The 24,324-nt window shown below is 34.2% G+C and overlaps 1 protein-coding gene across 2 annotated transcripts in view; it reads left to right on the forward strand.

Moving 5' to 3' along the window:
* LOC132561517 (F-box/LRR-repeat protein 5-like) overlaps positions 1-24,324 on the forward strand; it is a 63,879-nt gene that overhangs the window by 20,166 nt on the left and 19,389 nt on the right. For both annotated transcript variants that reach the window (XR_009554710.1, XM_060226218.1), the window contains exon 9: positions 841-1,072. Coding sequence is in view for 1 of the 2 variants with exons in the window: in XM_060226218.1 (XP_060082201.1) it covers positions 841-1,069 (229 nt within the window). In the remaining variant the exon portion in view is untranslated. The remainder of the gene's footprint in view (positions 1-840; positions 1,073-24,324) is intronic.

The following is a 24,324-nucleotide window of genomic DNA, read 5'->3' on the forward strand; positions in this document are numbered from 1 at the left end:
GTTAAATTTTCTTGTCCATATCATAACTTTGCCCACAGATGCGCAAGGATCATGAAACTTTGTGTTTGTATTGGAAATACTAAGACAATGTGCTGTATACCAAATTCAGGACCCTCAACCCCTCTATTACAGGATTATTGCCTTTTATTAAAAAAATATCTTGTCCGCAGCTTAACTTTGCCTACAGTAAGCATGGATAATGATGATGCTTAGTGTATATATTAATCATATTAAGATAATGTGCTGTGTACCAAATTCAGGCCCCTTGACCCTTCAATTACATAGTTATTGCCCTTTGTTTAAATTTCTTGTCCAGAGCATAACTTACATTTAAATTAGGATAATGAGACTTGGTCTGTACATTGATTACACAAAAACTGTGTGTAGTGTAGAACCGCTTCTTTAATTACAGAATTATTGCCCTTTGGTGACATATTGTGTCCAATAAAGTCGTTTTCGAGAAGCATTCAGTTTCACCGATACTCTCACTTTACAAAAGTATATGAAGGCATTATTGAGATAAGCTAATAGAAAGCTTTTAGAAAACTCTTTTATTTGTGTATGGAAATTAATTATTTCAAGGAATGTTTCTCTTGAATTAAGTCTTTACTATGGGGTCCTATTTAAGTAAAAGAATCTATACTGTTTTGTTAAAAAAAAAAACCTAACTAAGGATTCATAAAGGTGAGTTTGTGATTTCATTTGGCTACAACCTCAAATGTCCATTATGGTGTAGATACCTGGTATGTTTAGAAAATATCAAAAACTTATTTCTGTATTAAGCAGTTATTGTATGCATAATAAGCTAAGAGTTTAACAATGAATTGCTCCTGCTCTTAGGTGTCTGGCTGAAGGTGGGGGACTTCCACATTTGAGATATCTGGATCTGTCCGGTTGTCTCAACATAACTGCTGATGGTTTGACAGAGTTGGTGTCTGTTTGTCCAGCCCTGGATGGGGAAGAGCTCTACTATTGTGATAATGTCATTGATGGCCCTTATGCTGCCGAGGCTAGTGGCTGTCAGAACCTTGAATGTAACTCCAGGGTCTGCTGCCGATCAGGATATTAAGATGTAAGTTTCTTTTCTTTGTCTTAAATTGTCTTTTTTAAATTTTTAGTAAATTCAGTTAAACTAAAACAAGTGATATTTTGTCTTTCCTATTTTCAGGCATAAAGAGATTTTTTTCTTTATCTTATCAGGAACTTTCAGTAGACTTTGACACTTGACTAGATGAAGGTAAAGTTATACTGGTTGACTGCCTGTAGTGTATTTTGCCAACATAAAACCAAAAGCAAAGATTTTGGCCAAATACAAGTTGCCAATATGTTAACATTCTCAAATACTTCTTAAGCACATATGGAGATTATTTTATAACGGTTCATGATTAACACCCCATGATTGATTTCTTAATTGGTAAAGCAATATTCTGAAACACATAAGTGTTGGTCACTGTAACACTACTTTGATTTACAACACCACTTGGTGGCAGAAATTATTGAACTGACCCTTGATGTACAACATGTGGCACAGGTGCCCTCATTAGAGTAGACTGCTTGTGCTGTCATATACAATGGCAGGCATCCTCATTGTACAGGCACCCTCATAGTGTCAATAATTCCTATTAGAAAAGACTAACTCATTATGCAGGTAAAACTTATTTGAACATTCTCCATAAAAACAAAGGTGCCCTGATTACAGCAGTCACCTCCATACTGCAGATGCCTTCACATGCCTTCACATGCGAAGGCAGGCATCCTGATTGTGCAGGCACTCTCAAAGTGCAGGAAAACTCCTATGGGATATGCACTGTTAAGTAGCACTGGTTTCTTATAGCAAGTGTTATTCATGAAGCTAGGACTTCCATGTATTAAATTCTATAATAAGTGATACAACAAAACTGTTGGTGCCATTGGTGACTGATTTACCTGAAGGTTACAGTCATGTGAGACAGTGTTATGTATCTGATTGTAAAGGTGATTGAGTAGTTTCATCACCGTGACAGACTAGAGCTACATGTATATAAGTATAATGGAAGGATGACTTGATAGCATGAAAATTAATTGGGATGACTCAATTTTTAAATAACCTCTGAATTTGAATTACATGTCTGTATTAATTAGATGATTTAATTACATGTTTAATTAATTGATATACCTTTAAAAGCATGACAGGAAGTTGATGGCCAGTGACAGCATGTACATAACTTCATCAACATATATCATTAACAGACGAGAAATCCTGTCCAGCTAAATGACCACTGTAATCTGCTTACATTCTAATTAGGACTATCCATTCTACTCTCAGTGACTTTCTAGTTAACTGACCAGATTAGTGAACCTTTTGGTCAATACCTGACCATTGGTCAGTGCCAAACATCTTCATTCATTTATAATTATTGTACAATATCTATATTTAGTATCATGTCTAATCTTAAGGACCACTAATATCACTAAGGGGCTTATATTGAAGAGATTACATATTTCTTATACATCACCATGGGGAGAGTGTATGTCCTACTTACTATACTAAGTACTTCCATACTTATGTATATATATACAGCTGATGACTTACTGTTTCCATGTGTGTAACCTATATATTAAGGGGTTGTATAGGTGCTGATTGTATTGTTATGAGTCTGTATTGGCTCAGATTGTTTTATACTTGAGGGATGATAAGATGCTGATATCCAAGATAAACTAGGTGTAGTTATCTAGAGATAAATGCGATAAAGATATGTTATTATTATATATAAAAAAGATATATGAGGATACAGAAGATCTAAGACCAAACATGACACAATGACTTAGTCCTAAAAAAGGATGTTCTAGGACACACCAAATATAGATATAAATCTAGAACAGCTCTGGGTCTACAGGAGTTACTGGCATACAGGTATCTAAAGTTAACAAGGAAATAGATCTCTAGGATTAATGGAATACAGATATCCAAGAATTTATGGACAATAAAGGAAAATTGTGGACTTATGGAATAAGAAATATTAATTGGATGTGGACGTCAGAAGGTTAATGGGATGTGGACATCAGAAGGTTAATGGGATGTGGACATCAGAAGGTTAATGGGATGTGGATTCCTGAGAACTATCAGGATATTTTTGTTGTGGATTTATGGAATAAGAAATATTAATAGGATATGGACATTAGAAAGTTGATGGGATGTGGACATCAGAAGGTTAATGGGATGTGGACATCAGAAGGTTAATAGGATATGGACATTAGAAAGTTAATGGGATGTGGACATCAGAAAGTTAATGGGATGTGGATTCCTGAGGACTATCAGGATATTTATTTTTATTTTATTTTTAATTTATAGAATATAGATAATGGAGGATTAATTGGATCGTGGATTCAATGCAGATATTGGTGGATTTATTGAATATGGATTTGTGTTGTATGGACATCAAAGGATTCATTGGTGTAAACAGATATCTGAGCATAGTCTGAAGAAAAATAATTAGAAATCATGAAGCATAAATATGTTCTGTATTGTCCTGGTAGGGTTATGATATGTTGTGTATTAGCTTTTGATAGTCTTAGTAATTTAGTGTTTAATAAAACAGACTTGTATTGCTGAATAAATTTTTAGGGTATATGTGGCTTGATACACATTGATAAAAAAAATCTGTTGCATTAGGAAAACACTTTTTTTATTTTTTTTTTTACATTTTTGAGTATACATCACAGTGGAGTCAGTGAGACTAGACATATATTAAGCTGTATGTGTACAGACTTGGTAGATTTCTACGTTTGCATCCTTTGTTAATGATAGACAATCTGGCTATGAGAGTATCAGAGCTCCTCTGTATTAAAACTACTGAGTTTTTTTTATTTCTGAAGGGAATCCACAGTCACATCACCCATACATTGTAAAGATGGAGTCTTCATCTATCACAGCTACAGTTGATAGTTACTTATTAGATTAGTTGCCAATTCATTTCATAAACTTTTTAATATTCTGTAGACAAATTAAAATTTTTTTCACCCTGAGGGATTGGTCCATTCTGTATAAGTTCTGTCATATCAAATACCAAGAGAATGCTTTTATTTTCCCTGTCAGGAATAGATCAACCATTTACAGAAATGCAGTCCTCTGGTATAATTAAAAGCTGACCAATGCTACAAGAAGTAGTAAGAGGAGAAGGAATCAAAAATAGGTTTGGCTCCATTGACTTTTAAGATTTGTTTTACAAGGGGTGTTCTCCCACACTTGAGCTTCTTTAAGTGTAACTCTGACAAAGATGTTAGCCACTAACTCTCTACAGTAATAATCAATGAACTTTTCCACCAAGGCTTTCTGTCTGCCATGTAACCAGTCTTCACAATTTATGTTCATGCTAACATTTGGGTGTAGTTGTTTTGTGTATTACATTCAGGAAAGTCATAGCTGTAAATTTTCACAGCTTTCATTTCCACATTGTTGAATAGCTGCCAAATTTGTCAAGTACCAATTTGTGTTTATTGTCAATTCTGCATTGTTTTGTGAAGTATTTTAACCAAAATTTCGATTTATCTATGGTATATGTGATGCATGGTGCTCCTAAAATAGATTCATGAAGTTTAAATAGAAACACTTCAGTGTGTATATGATTTTCTGTACTAGGTAATGTAGCCCACCTGTTCAATGGGCAAATGAGATTATGCAATAGTGTGCAATGATATCCATCAGACATTGCCGATGTGTATGCAACAACTTTTTATGATTGAATGACTTCTTCACAAAAATGCACAATGAACATTAATGTGATTTATGGTTGGTTGATACAACAAAATGGCTGCTCTTTTCTGACCTCTGATTGGTCAAAATTTCAAATTTGGTTAAGAGGATATTTCAATATTAGCTTTGTTTATGATGGTAGGGGTATTTTTGGGGACATTATTGTAGCAGTCTCTTTACTATAAAAATTTGTTTTTGTGTCACTTACACAAGATAAAATAAACCTAGATAGGAACATATGTTTGATGTCTATTTTAGATTGTTACATGAAGATCTTAAGAATTGATGGAAAAATTTGACCAAAAATTGTGTCAGTGACCTGAAGTTGTATCTGTCACCAGAGAATTACCTCTCTGTGACCAAAGCATTTTATGTGTGACCAGAGAACTACATCTGTGACCAAAGCATTGTATTTGTGACAAAAGTGACCAGAGAGTCATATCTGTGACCAGAGCATCATATTGGTGACCAGAAAATTATATCTTTGACCATATAATTATATTAAGGGCTAGACTAGAGAATCTGTATCTGTGAAAAGAGATCTTAACTGTGACTGAAGAATTATCTCTCTTACCTGACCAGATAATTATATTGGTGACCAGAGAATTTTATCTGTGACTAAAGTATTGTATCTGTGATCAGAGAATTCTGTCTGTGACTAGAGAACTTTGTCTGTGACCAGAGAATTCTGTCTGTGACTAGAGAACTGTGTCTGTGACCAGAGAATTCTGTCTGTGACTAGAGAATTGTGTCTGTGACCAGAGAATTCTGTCTGTGACTAGAGAACTGTGTCTGTGACCAGAGAATTCTGTCTGTGACTAGAGAACTGTGTCTGTGACCAGAGAATTCTGTCTGTGACTAGAGAACTGTGTCTGTGACCAGAGAATTCTGTCTGTGACTAGAGAACTGTGTCTGTGACCAGAGAATTCTGTCTGTGACTAGAGAGCTGTGTCTGTGACCAGAGAATTCTGTCTGTGACTAGAGAACTGTGTCTGTGACCAGAGAATTCTGTCTGTGACTAGAGAACTGTGTCTGTGACCAGAGAATTCTGTCTGTGACTAGAGAACTGTGTCTGTGACCAGAGAATTCTGTCTGTGACTAGAGAACTGTCTGTGACCAGAGAATTCTGTCTGTGACTAGAGAACTGTGTCTGTGATCAGAGAATTCTGTCTGTGACTAGAGAACTGTGTCTGTGACCAGAGAATTCTGTATTTTACCAAGTAATCAGCAGCTCAATCTATGGGATCCAGGGAAATAAGATTTCTTTGATTCAAAAAAGTTTCATTTCAAGAATTAATTGATTTCTTCATGTCATTTGGTCCTATAGTTGTGTCTGTTTCATTTAAAAAACAGAATGACAAAAAGTTAACAGGCAAGACTTCCCTCAGGCAACAGGCTATTAATAAATCAAAGACTTTTTCCCAGAGAAATATAACAAGAAATCTTTTTTTATACATAAAACTTTTCCTTGCACATATAATATTGTATTCAGTATACTGTCTGTCTTCTGACTTTGGTAGGATAGGACATAATGCTTTTATTTTATGAAAAATGCAATAAAATGGTGTTATCACTAAATTCAAGTAGATTATTAGCCCACTATCACTTGATAGGTTTTCCTTGGTCTTTAGTTGTTAATAGTCTCCAATGGGACTGATTTGAAGAACAAGATGGCCAATGGACAGCCAGTCATAGTTTTTTATCGCTGTTTCTGCAGAAGCACTGGATGAATCATTCTCAAACTTAACATGTAGCTTCACTTTAGTCCCTAGTTGTGCATAGTCCATTTTAGATTTGATCGAAAAACAAGGTGGCCATCTTTGTTTTTAACACTTATTGTTTACTATCATTATTCCTGGACAAGTGTTGGATGGATCAGTCTCAGGCTTGTCTTAGCCCCTAGTCATGTATATTCCATTTGGTACTACTCAGAAAAACAAGATGGCCAGCAAGCAAGTTTCTGGAACTGTATAGACCTTCCTCAAATTTGTATGTAGGTTATCAAGGGTACCTGGATCCCTAATTGTGCCATTTTGATTTTGGGAATGATCCAAAAAACATCATGCCTGGCAAGTGACATCTTTTATTTGACAATTTAATATTAATATTTCTATCTCTTTAGAGGAATTTTCAGATTATATGTAATTAAAAGCTCCATCGGGAAAAGATCGAAAAGAAGGGAAAAGATCAAACTTTCAAAGAACAAATAAAAATCAAACAGTGTTGGATGCTAAGATTCCTCTTGTATTTCTTGGTTTTGGAAAGAATTTTATGAATTTATTTATTTTTCAGATTGTGTACATTTAACTCAAAATCAGAACACTCACAGAGGTTTTGAATATTGTGAACCAACTTTTAGGAGAAAACCTGAAATTTTGATGAATATTGAGAACTCATTATATTCTTTCAGTGATTTCCAAAGTTTTGAAATTTAAAATGAATGTGATAATCATTTGTCCACTTATTTTTACATATGTCTGAGACTTCAACAGTAAAATTTTTTCTTTATTTAAATTCATATCTGCCATTGTGCTTATACACACCAATCCTTCATTTGCCTTTTACACATCGCACTCTGGGTTTTTATAGACAGGAATATTTGTCTTCAAACCCAGGAGATTTCTCAGAGTGACTGATTGACATTATTCAACCAATATTTCAGACTCTCCTTGTAGCTGATCACCAGCATCGTTTACACACATCTTCACATCCCCTCTAAACAGTGTTGGGATAATTGTTGTCATTAAAATGAATCACAGAATTTCCTGCATGTGATGATGATGATGAGTGGTCCCTGCATAATTTATCTGTAGGAAGAAGCTCACATCCCTGCTGCTCTGTAATGTTTAACAGATCATCATATTCTACAGTGAAGAACATTTACTAGGATTGAAGTGTTAATCTTTCATCAGAATACAGTTATTCTGAATTGTGGTATTTACTAAATTCACCTTTCCTCACCTCCACATCTACAGCATTACATATCAATATTTGCTGCATTACTTTCTAGTCTATTGTTTTCTCCCCTCTTCCATTTTCAGTCTCGCATACCAAAGTTTGTTGTCCATTTTACTTTTCCATTCCCTGTCTACAGCACTACCTATCAATGTTTGTTGTATTAATTTCTAGTCTACTTTCCCTCCTCTCCCCTCCCCCATTTATAGCCTCATCCCCCTCCAACTGCAGCCCTGCATAGCAATGACTGATTCATTATTTTCTAATTCATCTTTCCTCATCAACCCCATCTACAGCCTCAAATATCAATACTTGCTGTATTACTTTCTAATTCTTCTTTCCTCACCTCCCTCATCTACAGCCTTACATATCAATATTTGCTGCATTACTTTCCAATTTTTCTCTCCCCTCTGACATCTTCAGCCTCATATACCACAGTTTGTTGTCTATTTTTCTTTCCATCCCCATTCTACAGCCCTTCTTATCAATGTCTGTTTTATTACTTCCTAGTCCATCTTTCCTGCCCTCCCCCATTTACAGCCTCACTCCACTCCCATTTACAGCCCCACATATCAATGACTGCTTTGTTACTTTCTTATCCATTTTTGCTTTCTTCCTTCATCCACCTCACATATCACTATCTCTTGAATTACTTCCAATCTATCTTTTCTTCACTCCCCCATCTACAGCAGTACATTTCAGTGTTGTTTGTATTTCTTCCCAATCCATCTGCCGTCCCCTCCCCTTCTTCAGCCCCACATATCACTGTCCATTGTATTACTTCTGTATCCATTATCCCTTCCCTCCCCCATTTACAACCCTACATTTCAATGTCTGTTGTATTACGTTCTAATCCATCTTGCCTCCCCTCTCTCATGTATAACCTCACATATTTGAGCTTGAGATCTAACACCCTCCCTCTGCCTCCCCCATGTCAATCTCAGATTTGTTCATTTGCTCCATATTGATCTCACATTGGTGACTTCGACCTCATTTGCAAACGCTTTCTGACCCCTGACTGTGTCTTAGTTTAGATTGAAGCACTGAGCCAGGCTAGCACAGAATGCATAACATGTGAAATGTTGTATTTAGTGAAGAGAAAAAACACATACACAAGTGACAAGAAAAACTCCTCTCAATCCATAGCATACTGTAGTTACTGGAAAAATTCATCATATCCAGTAATGATAAAACTAAGTCTGTGCTGTGGTTAACTTAGATGGTTTTAGAATAAGGAGAATTGCTTGGAAAGATTTTGATTAGCTGAAGAAATGCATTGTAGGAAAAACAGTATGGAAATATGTCTACATTGGTGTGGACTTTTCGACCAGATTGGTTGTTGTTGCTTCATGACACATATATAAATATATAATAAGTGTGATTTTGAATACTGCACAAAGTAGCGCATTGAAGAATTTCAATTGTTATTCAAACAGGATGTATAATGTCTCATCGTTCATCTTTAAAATCATGGTCACCTCCAGTATAAGTGTGATATAAATGTTGCGTCATTTCTTTGGTTTTTTAAAAACCATAGCTGTTAAAACAAAAAAATTAAAAGTTATTTAGTGGATGATAAAAAATTGTTTTCCATTTGATTATCCAATGAGATAACACAAATATGTAAATGTATTTCACCTTGACAGGCATTGATGATAAATTTTTACTCATGGTTTTCATTGGGTTTATATTTTCATTTTGGTACATCATAAAATGCTGTCAAAACTGTCATTCTTGCAGTTGGGATACATTAAATTAGATATACAAATTGATCAAAGGCATCATTTCTGGCTGTTTAAACTTGAGCTTTTCTTGTGTAACGGTTCCAAGGTTATGTTTACAGTTGTGAGGTCACCTCCATAGCTACACTGCCAACTGTAATGTATTGATTCTGTCATTGAAACTTGAAGTGTGCTAAAACATATACTACCTGGTACTACTCTCTGAAGCTCTCTATATATCATTACAGATACATCGTAGATAATCGCATAAATGAAATATACATACATTCAATAGAAATAATAGTTAATCATAATAGTGTTCATCAGTCTTTGTCAAATATGAAAAAAAAGATAATTTGGTTTTGAATACAGCTAGGATATTTGTAAATGCATAGCTGAATCATAAAATTTGAAAAAAGGAAGAATGCAAATATGAGAAGAAAAGAAGACCTTCAACTGTCAAAGAATGACAATCTTAATATGCATAAACTTGTTTGCAAATTATGAAAAATGTTTACAGTTAAGTTTGAATTTTTATAAACTATGGTAATTTAGAAGTTATTTATCAGATGTGAAGTTTTTACATCAAAGGCAGCAGCAGATGGTCGATCACAGAACATGGCAGTCAGTGTTATAGAAAGCACACTTAAACCTCTTTACATATAAATACTATATTGGGCCTGGTTCCTAGTTTGTATAGCAGGATCCATATCAAATATGTCCTCCGTCTGTACAATGTACCCTTGACACAAAGCTGGTGGTGTTTCCGATGGATAGCGGAAAGACTTCAGTGTTGATGCAGCAGACATCTTGATTGACGGGAAGTCCTCGGACTCTTGTATTGATTGTGGACAATATCCCACTAGGTTTCTCTGTGATATAAATGTGATTTTATAATATTAGTTATCCATTATAGAGTTAGCTCAGCCGTAATCCTTGGGGAAAAACGTAACAGTATTGGCTATAACAGTATATATAACAGACTAAAAAGTTGCCTTATATAAGCCTACTCTAACCTTTTCGACATTAAATTTAACATTTTACAGAAAACAAATTTACTTTGTAAATACAGAGTTTTTCTAAATACATGGTTAAGTTTTATTTGGTTAAGACAGATTGAGAAAGATCAATTCAAACTAACTGGTCTTTTAGTTAGACTCAAGGCTGTTAATGTAGGTTTTGTATACTTACACCAATAAACCATTAACAGGGTGCAATGGAGTGGTTACGTTAGTACTCTTCATACTTTATAAAGTCTTTCTCAGGTGAAACAGGATTATCCATAAAAAAATGCCATTAAGGAACGACCTTAGATCAGGATTATAATTATGTGCATGTTGATGAATTCGGTTGAAAAGACACTGTAAAGGATATTACTTGTTAAACGTATTGAATACATTTTCTTCTCACTTAAGGAAGATAGATATAGTAATAACATCAGACTTTAGTTATGAACTAGGTTATATACTCAAGGGATAAGGGAACGCAGGGTGACATTATTTGCAATATCTTGCGAATGTGTTGTTCAAAAACAGAGAAAATTGGTCAAGCAACTCTCTAGGTTACAGTGCACATGGTTCTGTATCGAATGTTGCATTATTGTATTGTGTGACGATGTCTTCTAGGGAAAGCAGGAAACAGGAAAATCTCATGCACAGCAGTATTGTGGCATTGAGTTGCACTGCTCATAATACCATTAGGTAGACTTCAGAAGACATCTTTTTCTGATATTTTGATTAATTTCTGATAGCATTAAACAATGGCATGGCTGACGGAAGTTCAGAGAGGACAGGCCATTGCAATGAATATGCAAGGTGTCCATATTTGCACTATAGCACATCTTGTTAGACATCTAATGGAGACTAGGCAGGTTGCTGATAACCCTTGGTCTGGGCATCAGTATGTGACTTCACAATGTCAAGACAGGTTTTTTTTGTCTCATACATTTGTGCAAGTTGGTCTGTGGCTACGTCACCCATTTGTAGGTCTGCCCCTTACCACAGCTCATTGCCAGCTTTGTATGGCTTTGTTGGCAGCACATGCCCCAAGAATATTCCTATCGAGGCAGTGGAGGTGGGCCCTGTTTACTGATGAGTCCTTGTTCAACCTTTTTCGAGCAGATGGTCGACATCGTGTATACTAACTTTGTGGAGAATGTTTTGCTGACTGCTGCGACTGCTGCGTGTAAGAGATGGATAGGTTTTGGGGTGTATTGGTTATGGTGTGGGGAGGAATCTTGCATGGAGTTAAATCACCATTGGTTGTGGTAGCAGGTAATTCAACTGCTGTTAGGTATAGAGATAAGATCCTCCGACCCTATGTTGTCCCATTATTGCAGCAAAACAACCTCACATTCCAGCAGGATAATGCTCGGCCCCATGTAGCAGGGATCTGTCGTGACTTTCTCACTAACAACAATATCCACAAACTGGTCTGTCCACCATGCAGCCCCAACCTCATTCATGAACACTATGCCAAGGAGAATCAGGGCTGTGGAAAGAGTGAATGGGGGACGTACACAGTATTAATTAGCCAGCTCCCACAATCAGTCCATTCTGATTTCAGGTTACAGAGTTCTCTTTCAATTCCCTTCAATTACTCCTAAATCACTTACCAGATACAAATCACTCATTTTGCATTCTGTTGTGTCTGGATTAATTTTCATTCTGGCATGAAAATATTGAACATTATACTCAACGTCTTACCTAGAATCATTTTCAAAGTATACCCTACGTTTCTTTATCCCTTGAGTATATAAATATATAATTGTTAAGTTCACATCTGATGATAGTATCTTCCTACCCTAGAACCTATGTGTACTGATGTTATAGACTTACCTAGGGTAAAGACCTGCTAATGGAAACACTCAAAATCTCATGTTCATGAATTGTTTGGCATGACACAATGTTGCCTGATGGATTTCAGGATCATGTCTTGAACTCAGGGGTTAGTCCTTTAGTCTTAATAATACTATCAAATTGGTTCAGATCCTCGCCCCATAACCTTAATATATATCCACAATTACAACAAAAATGACTGTGCTTTTGCTACCTTTAGTTACCCCTTAGTATTACCTTACACTCGGTGATTTAATTGACATATTTATTCTAATGAGAATGGTCTGCCATTATTAATCGCCCACTGGAAACCAGCTACTTGTCACTGGAACTTCATATTTGGGTCATGGAGTCATCTTGGTGAGTGTATCATGTAACAAAAGAGGTCACTTTGACCCTCATTTGGTTCTTTCAAGTACATCAAAGAAAAAGTTTGTTGAGGGAAAGCACTCTATCTCAGTAACTACTTTTCACTGAAACCCAAATTATTTCAAAGATCCAAATTCAGGATACAAGTACTCTGAGGTTTTTGCTTTGTAAAGATTTGGTTTTTGACACATTTTTTAAACATGTTTTTTGGTTCTATTTTTTTCTTTCTGTAAACTAATTGCAATGTTCAAAGTAAGTTCTTTTGTACTCAAGATTGAGAAAACCATTCATGTATGCTGTCTGTGCAGCTATTCAATAAGTACTTTTGTACTTTAAACCAATTTTACAAAATCAATGGTGTATTTAGTAAATGATTTTCAGTAGGGAAAATGAATGATATGATTAAACACCAGATAGAAGTAACTCCTCATAAAATATTGTTATATATGGATAACGATGAATAAGTCAGTTATTACCACAAGCCCTTTATAAGGAACTTAAAAACTGTGGTTATCATAGGTATTAGTGTCATTGATCAAGGTTAGTTTTTTGTACAGACTGTTTAAGCCTAAATAGGATCGATCCCAGTATGTATTATATAATTCTGTCCCAAAATTACGCTTTAGTAAAATAAAAACTCACATTGAAAAAGGTATTGAGAATGTTAAATATTGTGACATTTTTAGTGCAAAGTTAATAATTTGTACGATATAGAATGTCAATAGTGGTCCAGAAATAAGATTGAACATAGATCTGAGAGAATCAAACCAAAGTTTTTTTTCTAGGAAGCAAAATATAAAGACATCAAACGTTTGTTTTTTTTTTTTTAATTTCTTTTTTTCTTTGTATGAAATTGCATAAACTGCTTTTTTTTTGTTGTTGTTGTTCAATTTGAACTATTCAATAGATCTTCCATTTAGCTTTATTGAGACATAAATAGAGAGTCTGTTCAGTAATTATCATTATAAAGGCCATTGTTGTTGTCTTTGATGTTGGAAATAGGTCAAGATAAAAAAAAAAGGAAAAAAATTAAATAAGTTAATGACTGTTGTCTGGAATGGTCTGGTTTTCTGTCAAAGAAAAGCCCATCAATTCTGATCAAACTAGGACACATACTTGGTATAAACTGGTTTCATCTGGTATTTCTGCTTACCATTTATGTAGTAGATGGGGTTGTAATTTAGATGATACTACATCAAGAAACTCAGGGATAGAAATGGAAATATCACATTCTGTATTTGACCTTTGTATCTTTTGAAATACTGAGATACAGACTTTTTATGTCACACGAGACTTCTTCTGGAAAACTCTCGAACCAATTTCAGTGAAATTTTACAAAAATATTTCATGGCTTAAGGCACACTAAAATTCTAAATGATATGGTCCTCAACTCTAAGGGGCCTGAGGGGCGAGCTAAAAGGGTCTGATTGATGGAATCAATTACTCTTCATGGATGGAAAGGCCTTCAGATGCTTTACCAAAATTGTAAATTTCATAACCCCAAAGTCTCACATTCCCCCTGGGGAGGGGGTAAATTTTACTATGATTTATAAAGGAAAATTCCATTTTTGAACGTTATTTGTTTATTTTGTATTGGAAATAGTCCAATTATTGGTTTAGGATGACATTTGCATGAGATGCATATATTGACCTCGGCTGACCTTCAGGGCTGTTGGGCGAGATCAAAAATGGACCAAATTGACTGAAATTTCAAAGATGTTGTACTGTCCTTGGATGGAAGATTTTATATAGGAAAATTCAAATCTTGAGTGGAATTTCCTTTAATTCAAATGTGGATAGAATCCTTAGCTTGGGACAGCAGTAATGTATAAGCTATTTACATTTGCATTATGTGTACAATATAGTTAAATTTATATATTTCTTTTTTTTAACAATATCATTTCTATGACATGTTAAAAGAGCCATTTTGACTTAAATGACAGTTAATGCCCTTTGACCTCTTGTTTAATTTTCAGGAGCACATTTCTTCCCCTTAAACAAAATAAGGTACATTTAGATATTGGGGCTGGTAGATAAGTTGTGATTCTTGTATTGAAGAAGTTCAGCAGGGATGTCCTTTTTCAGCTCCACTATTCCTTGACTATTTAAGGCTGTGTACCTGAAGACTGGTGTCTTTGGTCAGTTTATGTTGAAAAGGTAATAATCTAAAGTAAACAAAGCAGGTGGCTGCTATTAACGAGTGTGGCTTTGAATTGATTGAGCATCCACCTTATTTGCCTGATCTCGCACCATCAGACTTTCATCTAATTCCAGAGTTGGGAAAGGCTGTTTCAGGTACTTTTGGTCAGATGATAACATATATGCAGTGGAGGACCTTCAGATCAGTCAAGAAACGAGCTTCTTTAAAAGACATAGAAGTTGAACTGTGTTGCGCTCAAATGAGGAATGCCATGACCTCTATTTGCCTCATGTTATAAGATCAAGGTTTTAAATCATTTTGTGTTCATTTAGAGAGAGCATAATTGTTGTATGTGTACATTATAGGTGATCAAATTGTTACACCATTGTTTTATGTCCTCACTAGAAAACACTCCAATCACATTTCAGATCTCTTATTAGTCTAAACGCATCATTCAAGACTTATGTCCCGGCCATATTATGGGAGGACATTTATGTGTATCCATTTCCAACCTGTCCTATTATGTCCCATTCTGAATCAGTTTCATATCTTCATGAGAACCTTTCTACAAAATTAGTTCATATTTATCTTAGCATCATTACATCAAAATTTACACCGGATGTAATTCTTGTTTTCATGGGAGTTAGGCCAGTCATACATTACAGATATTTTCTGTCCCCAGGTTCTTGAAATGATCTAATGTATGAAACTTTCTTCAGTTTTTACTTAAATAGTCATGGATAACGTCATTAACAGTGACGTCATATGTGATTGGCTAAAAAAAGTTAATGATTGTTTCATGATCCTCGTCTGTTTAATATTTCCTGGTTTAAGCTGTGTTGTATTCTGTTGGACAAATGTATGTAAAAGGTGACATACAGCCTTAAGTGGACTAATATGTATATGATGTGTAGTACATGCCTGGGTCAGATAATTGATCCTGTGTTTATAGGTTGTAATTCATTGTCAAGAATTATTTCTATAGTACAACAAATAATGAGTGGGAAAATTGTTTAATATACTCAAAACATGTAGCCAAAATTTTATTCACAGGAGTTTGTTTACATGAAGAAAAGAAGTTATAAAATGCAGAAATCTGAAATGAATTATAAAGGAACAAATTCATTTCAGATTTAAATAACAAACAAATAAAGTGAGCCATTTTCTAAATTAAATCATAGATAAAGAGATTGCTTTTCTGTCCTTCCATGTATTTATTACTTCCCTTTTATGTAATTGATTGACACTTGAATGCTGTCTGCGGTTTCTGTGTACCTAACTCCCTACCTAGGCAGACCTAAGACGTATTATGTTCCAAACTATGTGTTTCCATTACCACAGTAAACGTCCTTGTGATAATCTTTAGAGGGTTGATATTTCAAGAGTATTAAAGGCTCAACTTCTCTTTAGAAACTAGGTAAATTTAGACACAGTACTATATGGTACTTATTGTCATACCTTCACAGTAATTCCGGTAAAAATGAATGTTGTTGGGCGTTGGTACATGTAAATCTATACAAAAGGGTATTGTTCAATAATTTCTTGTCTGGAAAATATTAAAATAAAATAATTCAAAACAAAAATTTAAATAATTTATAATGACGCTATACTAACTTGTCAGATGACAGAATATGAAAACCTGTACATCATTCATGCCAAATGAAATTTATTCAGGTTATCACTGTTTCAATCTTTCCTATAAAACTAAACAAATTTTTTACTTATTTAGTTTGAATAAATTACATGCATCACATGATACAACATGAGATGTTGACTGGATAATCTAATTGATACACTATTGGTAGTATGTTTGACAGAGTTTCATAGTACACATAAGTCACCTGATGTGTCCTAATAAGGTCACTTCTCCTTAACCTGCTAGTGAAATGGCTGTTTTCATTTTGATACAATGTATACAATTTTGTCACAGTACTTTTCCTGTAATCAAATTTGTGTATGTATTTTGATAAATCCATTGTTGTTTTTTCTAAGTCATGACTGCTTTACTTTCCTTTGTATCATTTTAAAACAAACAAGTGACTAACTGCAGATGATAGTGATTTTGTACTTAGGATTACCTCCCCTTTAACCAAACAGGACAGCTCCCTCTCCAAGCTTGCTTTGGGTTCAGATTCATTGAAGCTTTTAACAAGTATGGCAATGAGAAAGGATGGTAGATGCCGTGATGAAGTATGATACTATTTGATGCATAATCTTGTTTTGCGTTCAGTTGAAGAAATATATTTTAAACAAACATTTTCTCTAATACTTTGTTCTTATCATAAGAGTTTCTACTAATATGTGGTAGAATATTATAAAGAACTGAATGTGAGCAGATTCTTGCACAGTACTGTAAATTTGTAGCTGATAACTTAAATGTAACAAACCACGTCTGGTGTTTTCTTGGGTATAATGATCAATTTACTTTACCACCATCACTGATCGCTGCGTAAATATTTCAAGTTCATTTGGTATCTCGTGCACATGTTCAATTATGCAGTTTCTCAGGACTACTCTTTATGTGTTCTACCCATAAATAATCTACTTTTTCAAATATTCATAGGATGTGTTTATTTGAAGCACAGAACAATAGACTTGAGGATAGTGCATTTTAAAGCAATACTTGTTATTTCTCAGTATAAGTTGTGTCATGGAAACTCCATTGTGTGTAGGCATGCAATCTGTATAGAACTATAGTGTGATTCTTGATTTCGTGACTACGATAGCAACACACATTTAAACAATAAAAATATCTGTAAAGGTGATTAGTACAGTGGTAGACTGGTAGTATTCAATGTTTACAGTTAAACATTCACAGTTAAACAATAAAAATATCTGATAATGTGATTAGTACAGTGGTAGACTGGTAGTATTCAACATTCACAGTTTAACAATAAAAATATCTGTAAAGGTGATTAGTACAGTGGTAGACTGGTAGTACTCAGTGTTCACAGTTAAACGTTCACAGTTTAACAATAAAAATATCTAAAAAGGTCATTAGTACAGTGGTAGACTGGTAGTATTCAACGTTCACAGTTAAACAATAAAAATATCTGTAAAGGTGATTTGTACAGTGGTAGACTGGTAGTATTCAACGTTCACAGTTAAACAATAAAAATATCTGAAAAGGCAATTAGTACAGTGGTAGACTGGTAGTATTCAATGTTCACAGTTAAACGTTCACAGTTTAACAATAAAAATATCTAAAAAGGTCATTAGTACAGTGGTAGACTGGTAGTATTCAACGTTCACAGTTAAACAATAAAAATATCTGAAAAGGCAATTAGTACAGTGGTAGACTGGTAGTATTCAATGTTCACAGTTAAACGTTCACAGTTTAACAATAAAAATATCTAAAAAGGTCATTAGTACAGTGGTAGACTGGTAGTATTCAACGTTCACAGTTAAACAATAAAAATATCTGAAAAGGCAATTAGTACAGTGGTAGACTGGTAGTATTCAATGTTCACAGTTAAACGTTCACAGTTTAACAATAAAAATATCTAAAAAGGTCATTAGTACAGTGGTAGACTGGTAGTATTCAACGTTCACAGTTTAACAATAAAAATATCTAAAAAGGTCATTAGTACAGTGGTAGACTGGTAGTATTCAACGTTCACAGTTGAACAATAAAAATATCTGATAATGTGATTAGTACAGTGGTAGACTGGTAGTATTCAACATTCAGTTATTTTTATTGTTTTTGATGGTTATATGCTTTAAAGATCCTGCTGGCTGATTTTGATGTGCCACATGTTGGTTGCTATATTTGTACAACTGAGTGGATTTCATTTAATCAATTCTCACAATAAGACCTCTCTCTCAACTAGGGCCTTTCTATAAGAAATCCTGTCCATCCTGACCAAACATAGGTTACAGCAAAGTCTTTCTTTACTCAAAGCAAATTTTGTAATCAGAAATTCTATCCAGATCTAATTAATACCTTTGATCATTACAGTTGACCATTGAAAGCTTTCTTCCCTACCACCCTAACATTTGTTTCATGGAAGTTAAAATCTTTGCTAAATGCATAGTGCCTCCTAAGTATGGTCGCTGTTGTTGTCATATATGACTCGGATAATCAGCGGCATTACGCCTAGACCATCCTTATGGTGCTCAGCAAAGTGTCATACCCATAGATCTTGTTAACTGCCTGTACTTTACATTAACTAGGGCAATATCATTTCAGCACATGTTCAACTTGTAGCTTTGTTCATTTAAAATTATACTTAATTGATATCAAGTGTTATTGCTTTTACCTTTTAACTTAAAAATGATTTATTTTGAATTAAGAATCTAGATATTTATTGCTGTTTTGATTTATGTTCTAATAAGAAGGCATTTACAATATTTATCTTGTATTATAAGATTTCATCATTTTCATATTATAAAAAGCATTTCAGGGCTGTTTATTTATGACTAATAATTAATTATTTAAAAGTTTCATTTATATATGAAATTACAATGAAAAACATTTGTGGGTTTTTTCGTATGGAGGCCCTGGTATACTGTGTTTACATTTAAGGATACAGAAGGACAAAATAGCAACAACAGCTAGTGTCAGCTAGAACTATCAGTGTGTTATAATCTATTGATTCAACTTTCATGTAGTTACAAAAGTTACTAGGTATCTGGTGTTGTTTTTATATACATGTAGGTTTTAGACCGGGTATTTACAAAAATTCCATGGATATCTAACTTCACAATGTACAGATATAAATTTCCATTTAGTTATACTGAAATATTCCTAACACAGGAACTGACACTTTTAAACTAATTATCTGGTGTAACTTATGATAGAATTGAAATTTGAATTAGATATTACAAAAATTGAATATGTGGTGTTTAAATGTAAAAAATGATTCAAAAATCATTTATATGACTTAGAACTTTGGGCACATTTCATTCTGCCAAGGATTAAGTCTGTTTTCTATTGCAAGTAATCAATTGCATGATAGAAATCCAACTATGGTTTATTGAAATTAACATTTCAAATGATTATTTGACAAAGATGAAATCTGAATAGCCAGTATGAAAACACATTTCAAGGAATACAGTTATGTGGCCCAGATTTAAGGAGATAAATCTAACACCAGTCTGTCATTATAGTAAACTGTCTGAGTTTTTGTATCATATCAAAATTTAACTGAATAGGGCAAGGTATGCAGTTAAAGGAATTTATAACTTTTATAATCCAGTTGATTTTTAAATAAGATTAGATTAAAGAAAACACTTAAAACATTAATTTTTGACATGATTTTGTGATATAAGGTATTTTTTGTATCTGACACTATAACAACTAATCGTTCATTGTTTGGCATTTAAGATAACTGGTGACATCAGACTGTTATCTATAATGTTGTGAGGTTAGTTATAACAACAATGAGGTAAAAGAAATTTCAAACTTTACAATAACCATAATCTCTGAAGTAAGTTCACAGCTATTATCATAACACAGTTTTAATTTGACATTAAATCTCAGCCAGAAAGATAACTTATGGTTGTCGTATGATAAGTCATGTACTTAATGTCTGTCTCGAGCAAGCCATCAATCACAGATCCTTGAGAGTGACAGAGATTATCAGGAAAGAACAGTGAAGAGTTTGACGATATGCCTGTTTTGTGTTTTGGTAGTTATGGAAGTGACAGTGTTTTTTTGACATCAAATTCAGAAGAGTAGTAAAATGTTCCAGGTTGATATAGACTTGATAGTAGGAGCTGAGTGACAATGACCAAATTATATAAATTCTTGTAACAGAACGACATTGACACAACTGACCCAGATGTTATCAAACATTTATGATACAACTTGTTGAAGCATTTGGTCTGTTCAGCTTGTGTTTCGATTTTCAATAAAAAATTCTTGGCATTATTGACTTAGAAATAAAACGTCTTATCGTATCAGTGTTTGTGTTGCTAAACACCTACAGTACACTTAGCTGTCATGGAGAGGAAAAGGCTAAATTGTACTATCAGGATTTAAAGGAGATTAGTGTGACATTTAAGCACATATAGCTGTAACACTGTGCTAGTTTATTGTCATATCTGAGGAGGAAAGCATGATTTTTATGGCCAATATATTTTTTGTCTGCTGGCTTATATAATCTTCTCATACGTCTTTCTCATCATGGTCTTTTAAATGTATGTATAGGAATCTGATGTTTCAAAGATCACATTTCAATTTTATGCCCCTAATATTTTCTATGTAGCATGCAGTTGCCTCTTTGTCTGTCTGTCTGTCTGTCTGTCCTTTTGTGTCTGGAGCATATCTTTGCCTACAGTTAAGCAAGGATCATGAAACTTGGTGTTTATACATTGGTGATACTTAAATGATGTGCAATGTAGTAAATCCAGGGCCCACAGCCCCTTAATGACAGAGTTATTGCCCTTTTTTTTAAAAAATATTTCTTAGATGGAGCACTTTTATAAATTCACTTGCATTTTAATTGTGATAATGAAACTTGTTGTATACATTAGTCATATTTAGACGATGTGCATTATACCAGTCACAAAGGAATTGCTCTTTTTTTTTTTAATTTTGTATCCAGAGCATAGTTTCAGATTACTTGCATTTAATCTAGATACTGAAACTTGGTGTACAAATTTATGGTATTAAAACAATGTGTAGTATACAAACTCTGATGTACATTTCCTCTTGATTACAGAATCATTGCCCTTTGTTAACATATCTGTTCAGAGCATAGATTTGCTTCATTTAAACTAGGGTAATGAAACCCTGGTGTACATACTGGTGACACTAAGACAATGTACATTGCATCAATTAAAGTCATAGCCTGCAAATCCTTGATTACAGAATTTTACCCTTCATTAATTTCTGTTCAATAAAGTTGGTTTTATTTTCACTGACACTCTTATTTAATTAGCAGAAGAAACATTACTATGAAACCTTGTTATTAATTAAAAACTCAGAGTCAAGATTACCTCACATAAGATGAAAACAATTACAGTAATTAAATTAGAAACATGTTGAGATGTACAATTATACATTCAAATTCTCAACTTTAAATCACCTGACATAGATTTTAAAGCTAGATAACCATTTAAACCCCTAAAAAAACTTTTTTTAAAAAATGACTGGCTGGTCACTTGTGTCCTTGGTAAGAACCATTCCAAGTCAAAATATCAATTATCAATGCCCCTTCACTAACATGATCAGTTGGTGTACACTCTTGGAAAAATTCACAAACAACTATTGCATTAATCATAGCATGGACTTTGTCAGCCTTCAGCGTATGGTGTGACTCGTTCTGGTTGCATGCTGTAATAATTGATGCTTCTACCACTTAGGAGTCTGGACAGTATTTTTATTTTCAGATTTTATACCAATTCAAATATCAAAGCATGACATGGCTGCCAAAAATCTCATGGTAGCTTGTAGTTAATCTTGTCAAACATCCACAATGGTGGACCAATATGGCTTTAACAGTATACTGTATAACATTAGAATAATATCACTGATCAACCTTTTTGCATGGCCTGTGTAACCTTTATTTTCATATACACATACACTCAAGAATAAACAACAATACTAGGCCATGGGATTTTTGAATTCACTATGTTAATGATCAGTCTCTTACCCAGGCCAATTTAACCAATTAATGGTTTGGCTGCATAATCATATTGATATAGCCATTTGAATTAGACTGGTTTTTTTAGTTTTCAGAAGTAATATTTCTCTTTCAGTTCCATGAATGTAGACAATTCATTTGAGTTATTTTCTCCTATTTTGGAGTATTTTGGAAGAAGATTTTAAGAAGAACACACAGTTTCTCACAAACAGAACATGAAAAAGATGATCTGACTTGTGGTATACTTAAACTGTGATTATTGATTCTCTGTGCAGTGTGTCCTAAGCTGTAATGAATGGTGTATATTGGTGAAAACTGGACAAGAATTGCAAACACCAGTTACAGAAATGACATTCATTGTCTCCTAACACTATGGTAAAGGAACAAATATGTTTTACCTTTAGCTTAACGGGAATAATTGATATTCCTGTAAAATATGAGCTTTTTTTTAGTCATAGTAATGTCCCTGTGTGCCAAACCACAGACTAATGCTGAGAGATGTCCCTGGTCTAATCTGATTCTGTGACCATACAATTCCAATTTTTTTTTGGCTGATACCAGACTTTCGACAGTTAGACATATAGATGTTAGGAAATACCGCAGTAAGTTAGTCATGTGTAGATTCTGATCTCATAGCCTCATGTTTTTCAGACACCTTTTTGCCTGTTGATTCATGGAAGACAAACCACATGCCAAATTTAGAAATTTATTCAAAGAACATGCAGTGTATTAAAACTTGCATTTGACAATCACTACATGCTGTTTCATTTAGTAATGTAGTTTACCAGAAATTTCAGAGCTCAGATGATTGAACTTCAAAAAATCTAAAGAAGTCAAGTCTGAATTTCAGGTACCATATCTATGGTCTGTGAAATATTTGAACACTGTTTGAAGAGTATGAGGTTTGTTTCAGCTGAATTGAGGTATTATAGAACAGTTTACTTACAGTATCATTCACTTGACGTCAAGGATGTTAGATATACATTTATGTTATCTTGACTATGAAACATATTGTGCAATCTTTCGGTCTCTCCAGTGAAGGCTGTTTTAGTGTTTTGTACTCTGTCAGAAAGGCTTTGTATTGATAAACTATGGGCTTGACTGAAGGACTTTTTGTAATTGCGTCACACAGAATTGTTTTCCATTGAAGGATGAGGTTATAACTTTGCCCGATGATACTGTCGGACACTCTCAGACATTCATAAAAGCCACAGTAAGGGTGTTGACATTGTAGACAAAAGCTTCTACGATTACATCGAACCAAAGGCTATACTGATGTATCACTAATCAATTATTGAGTGTCTGATGGTGTGGAAAGTATGTCATATTTAAACCATAATATGATGAGGTATACTGGCTAAAGGTAGGCATGGGTTGGGGTAGGGAAGGACCTGCAATCATCGGGTCAGCAGATGTGGAGGGTTTTCCAAAATAGTGACATGTATTCACAAATGTACATGAAAATATAGGGGTTTTGATCACCTGTTCGCAATGTAACCCTTTATAGAGTTGGGCCCCTGGATATCTTCAATCAGAGGATCTTGCAGTGGCTGTCACTTGTAAAGCATGCTGACGTTGTAAGATTTAATTGACAAGAAAGAGGAATGTGGCATGTCTGTGCTCCATTTTACTTTGACCCAGAAAGTTAAAGTGGGAATGATTGTAATGTATAGTTAATGATGATGGTTGTGAGTAGTCAATAGTAGACATGTATTATGTATATATTCAGGGAAGGGCCTAACAGTGGACATGCTACTAGTATCACTGCCTTTCAGGTCAAGGTCATGTCATACTGATTGAGTTTGCTGGATGATTGAAGAAAATGACCACATGCAGGTCTAAACTGACTTTATAAAACCCTACCAACTGACTAGATATAAACAAGCCTGGATTGACCATTATATAACACAAACCAAACCAGTAGGCCATATCTACACAAATATAGTCCTGTACTTGTGAATCACATAAAACCTTGTCCAAG

This window comes from Ylistrum balloti, unplaced genomic scaffold, assembly GCF_031769215.1.
Source record: "Ylistrum balloti isolate Yb309-2 unplaced genomic scaffold, AGI_CSIRO_Ybal_v1 Utg371224, whole genome shotgun sequence".
NCBI lineage: Eukaryota > Metazoa > Mollusca > Bivalvia > Pectinida > Pectinidae > Ylistrum > Ylistrum balloti.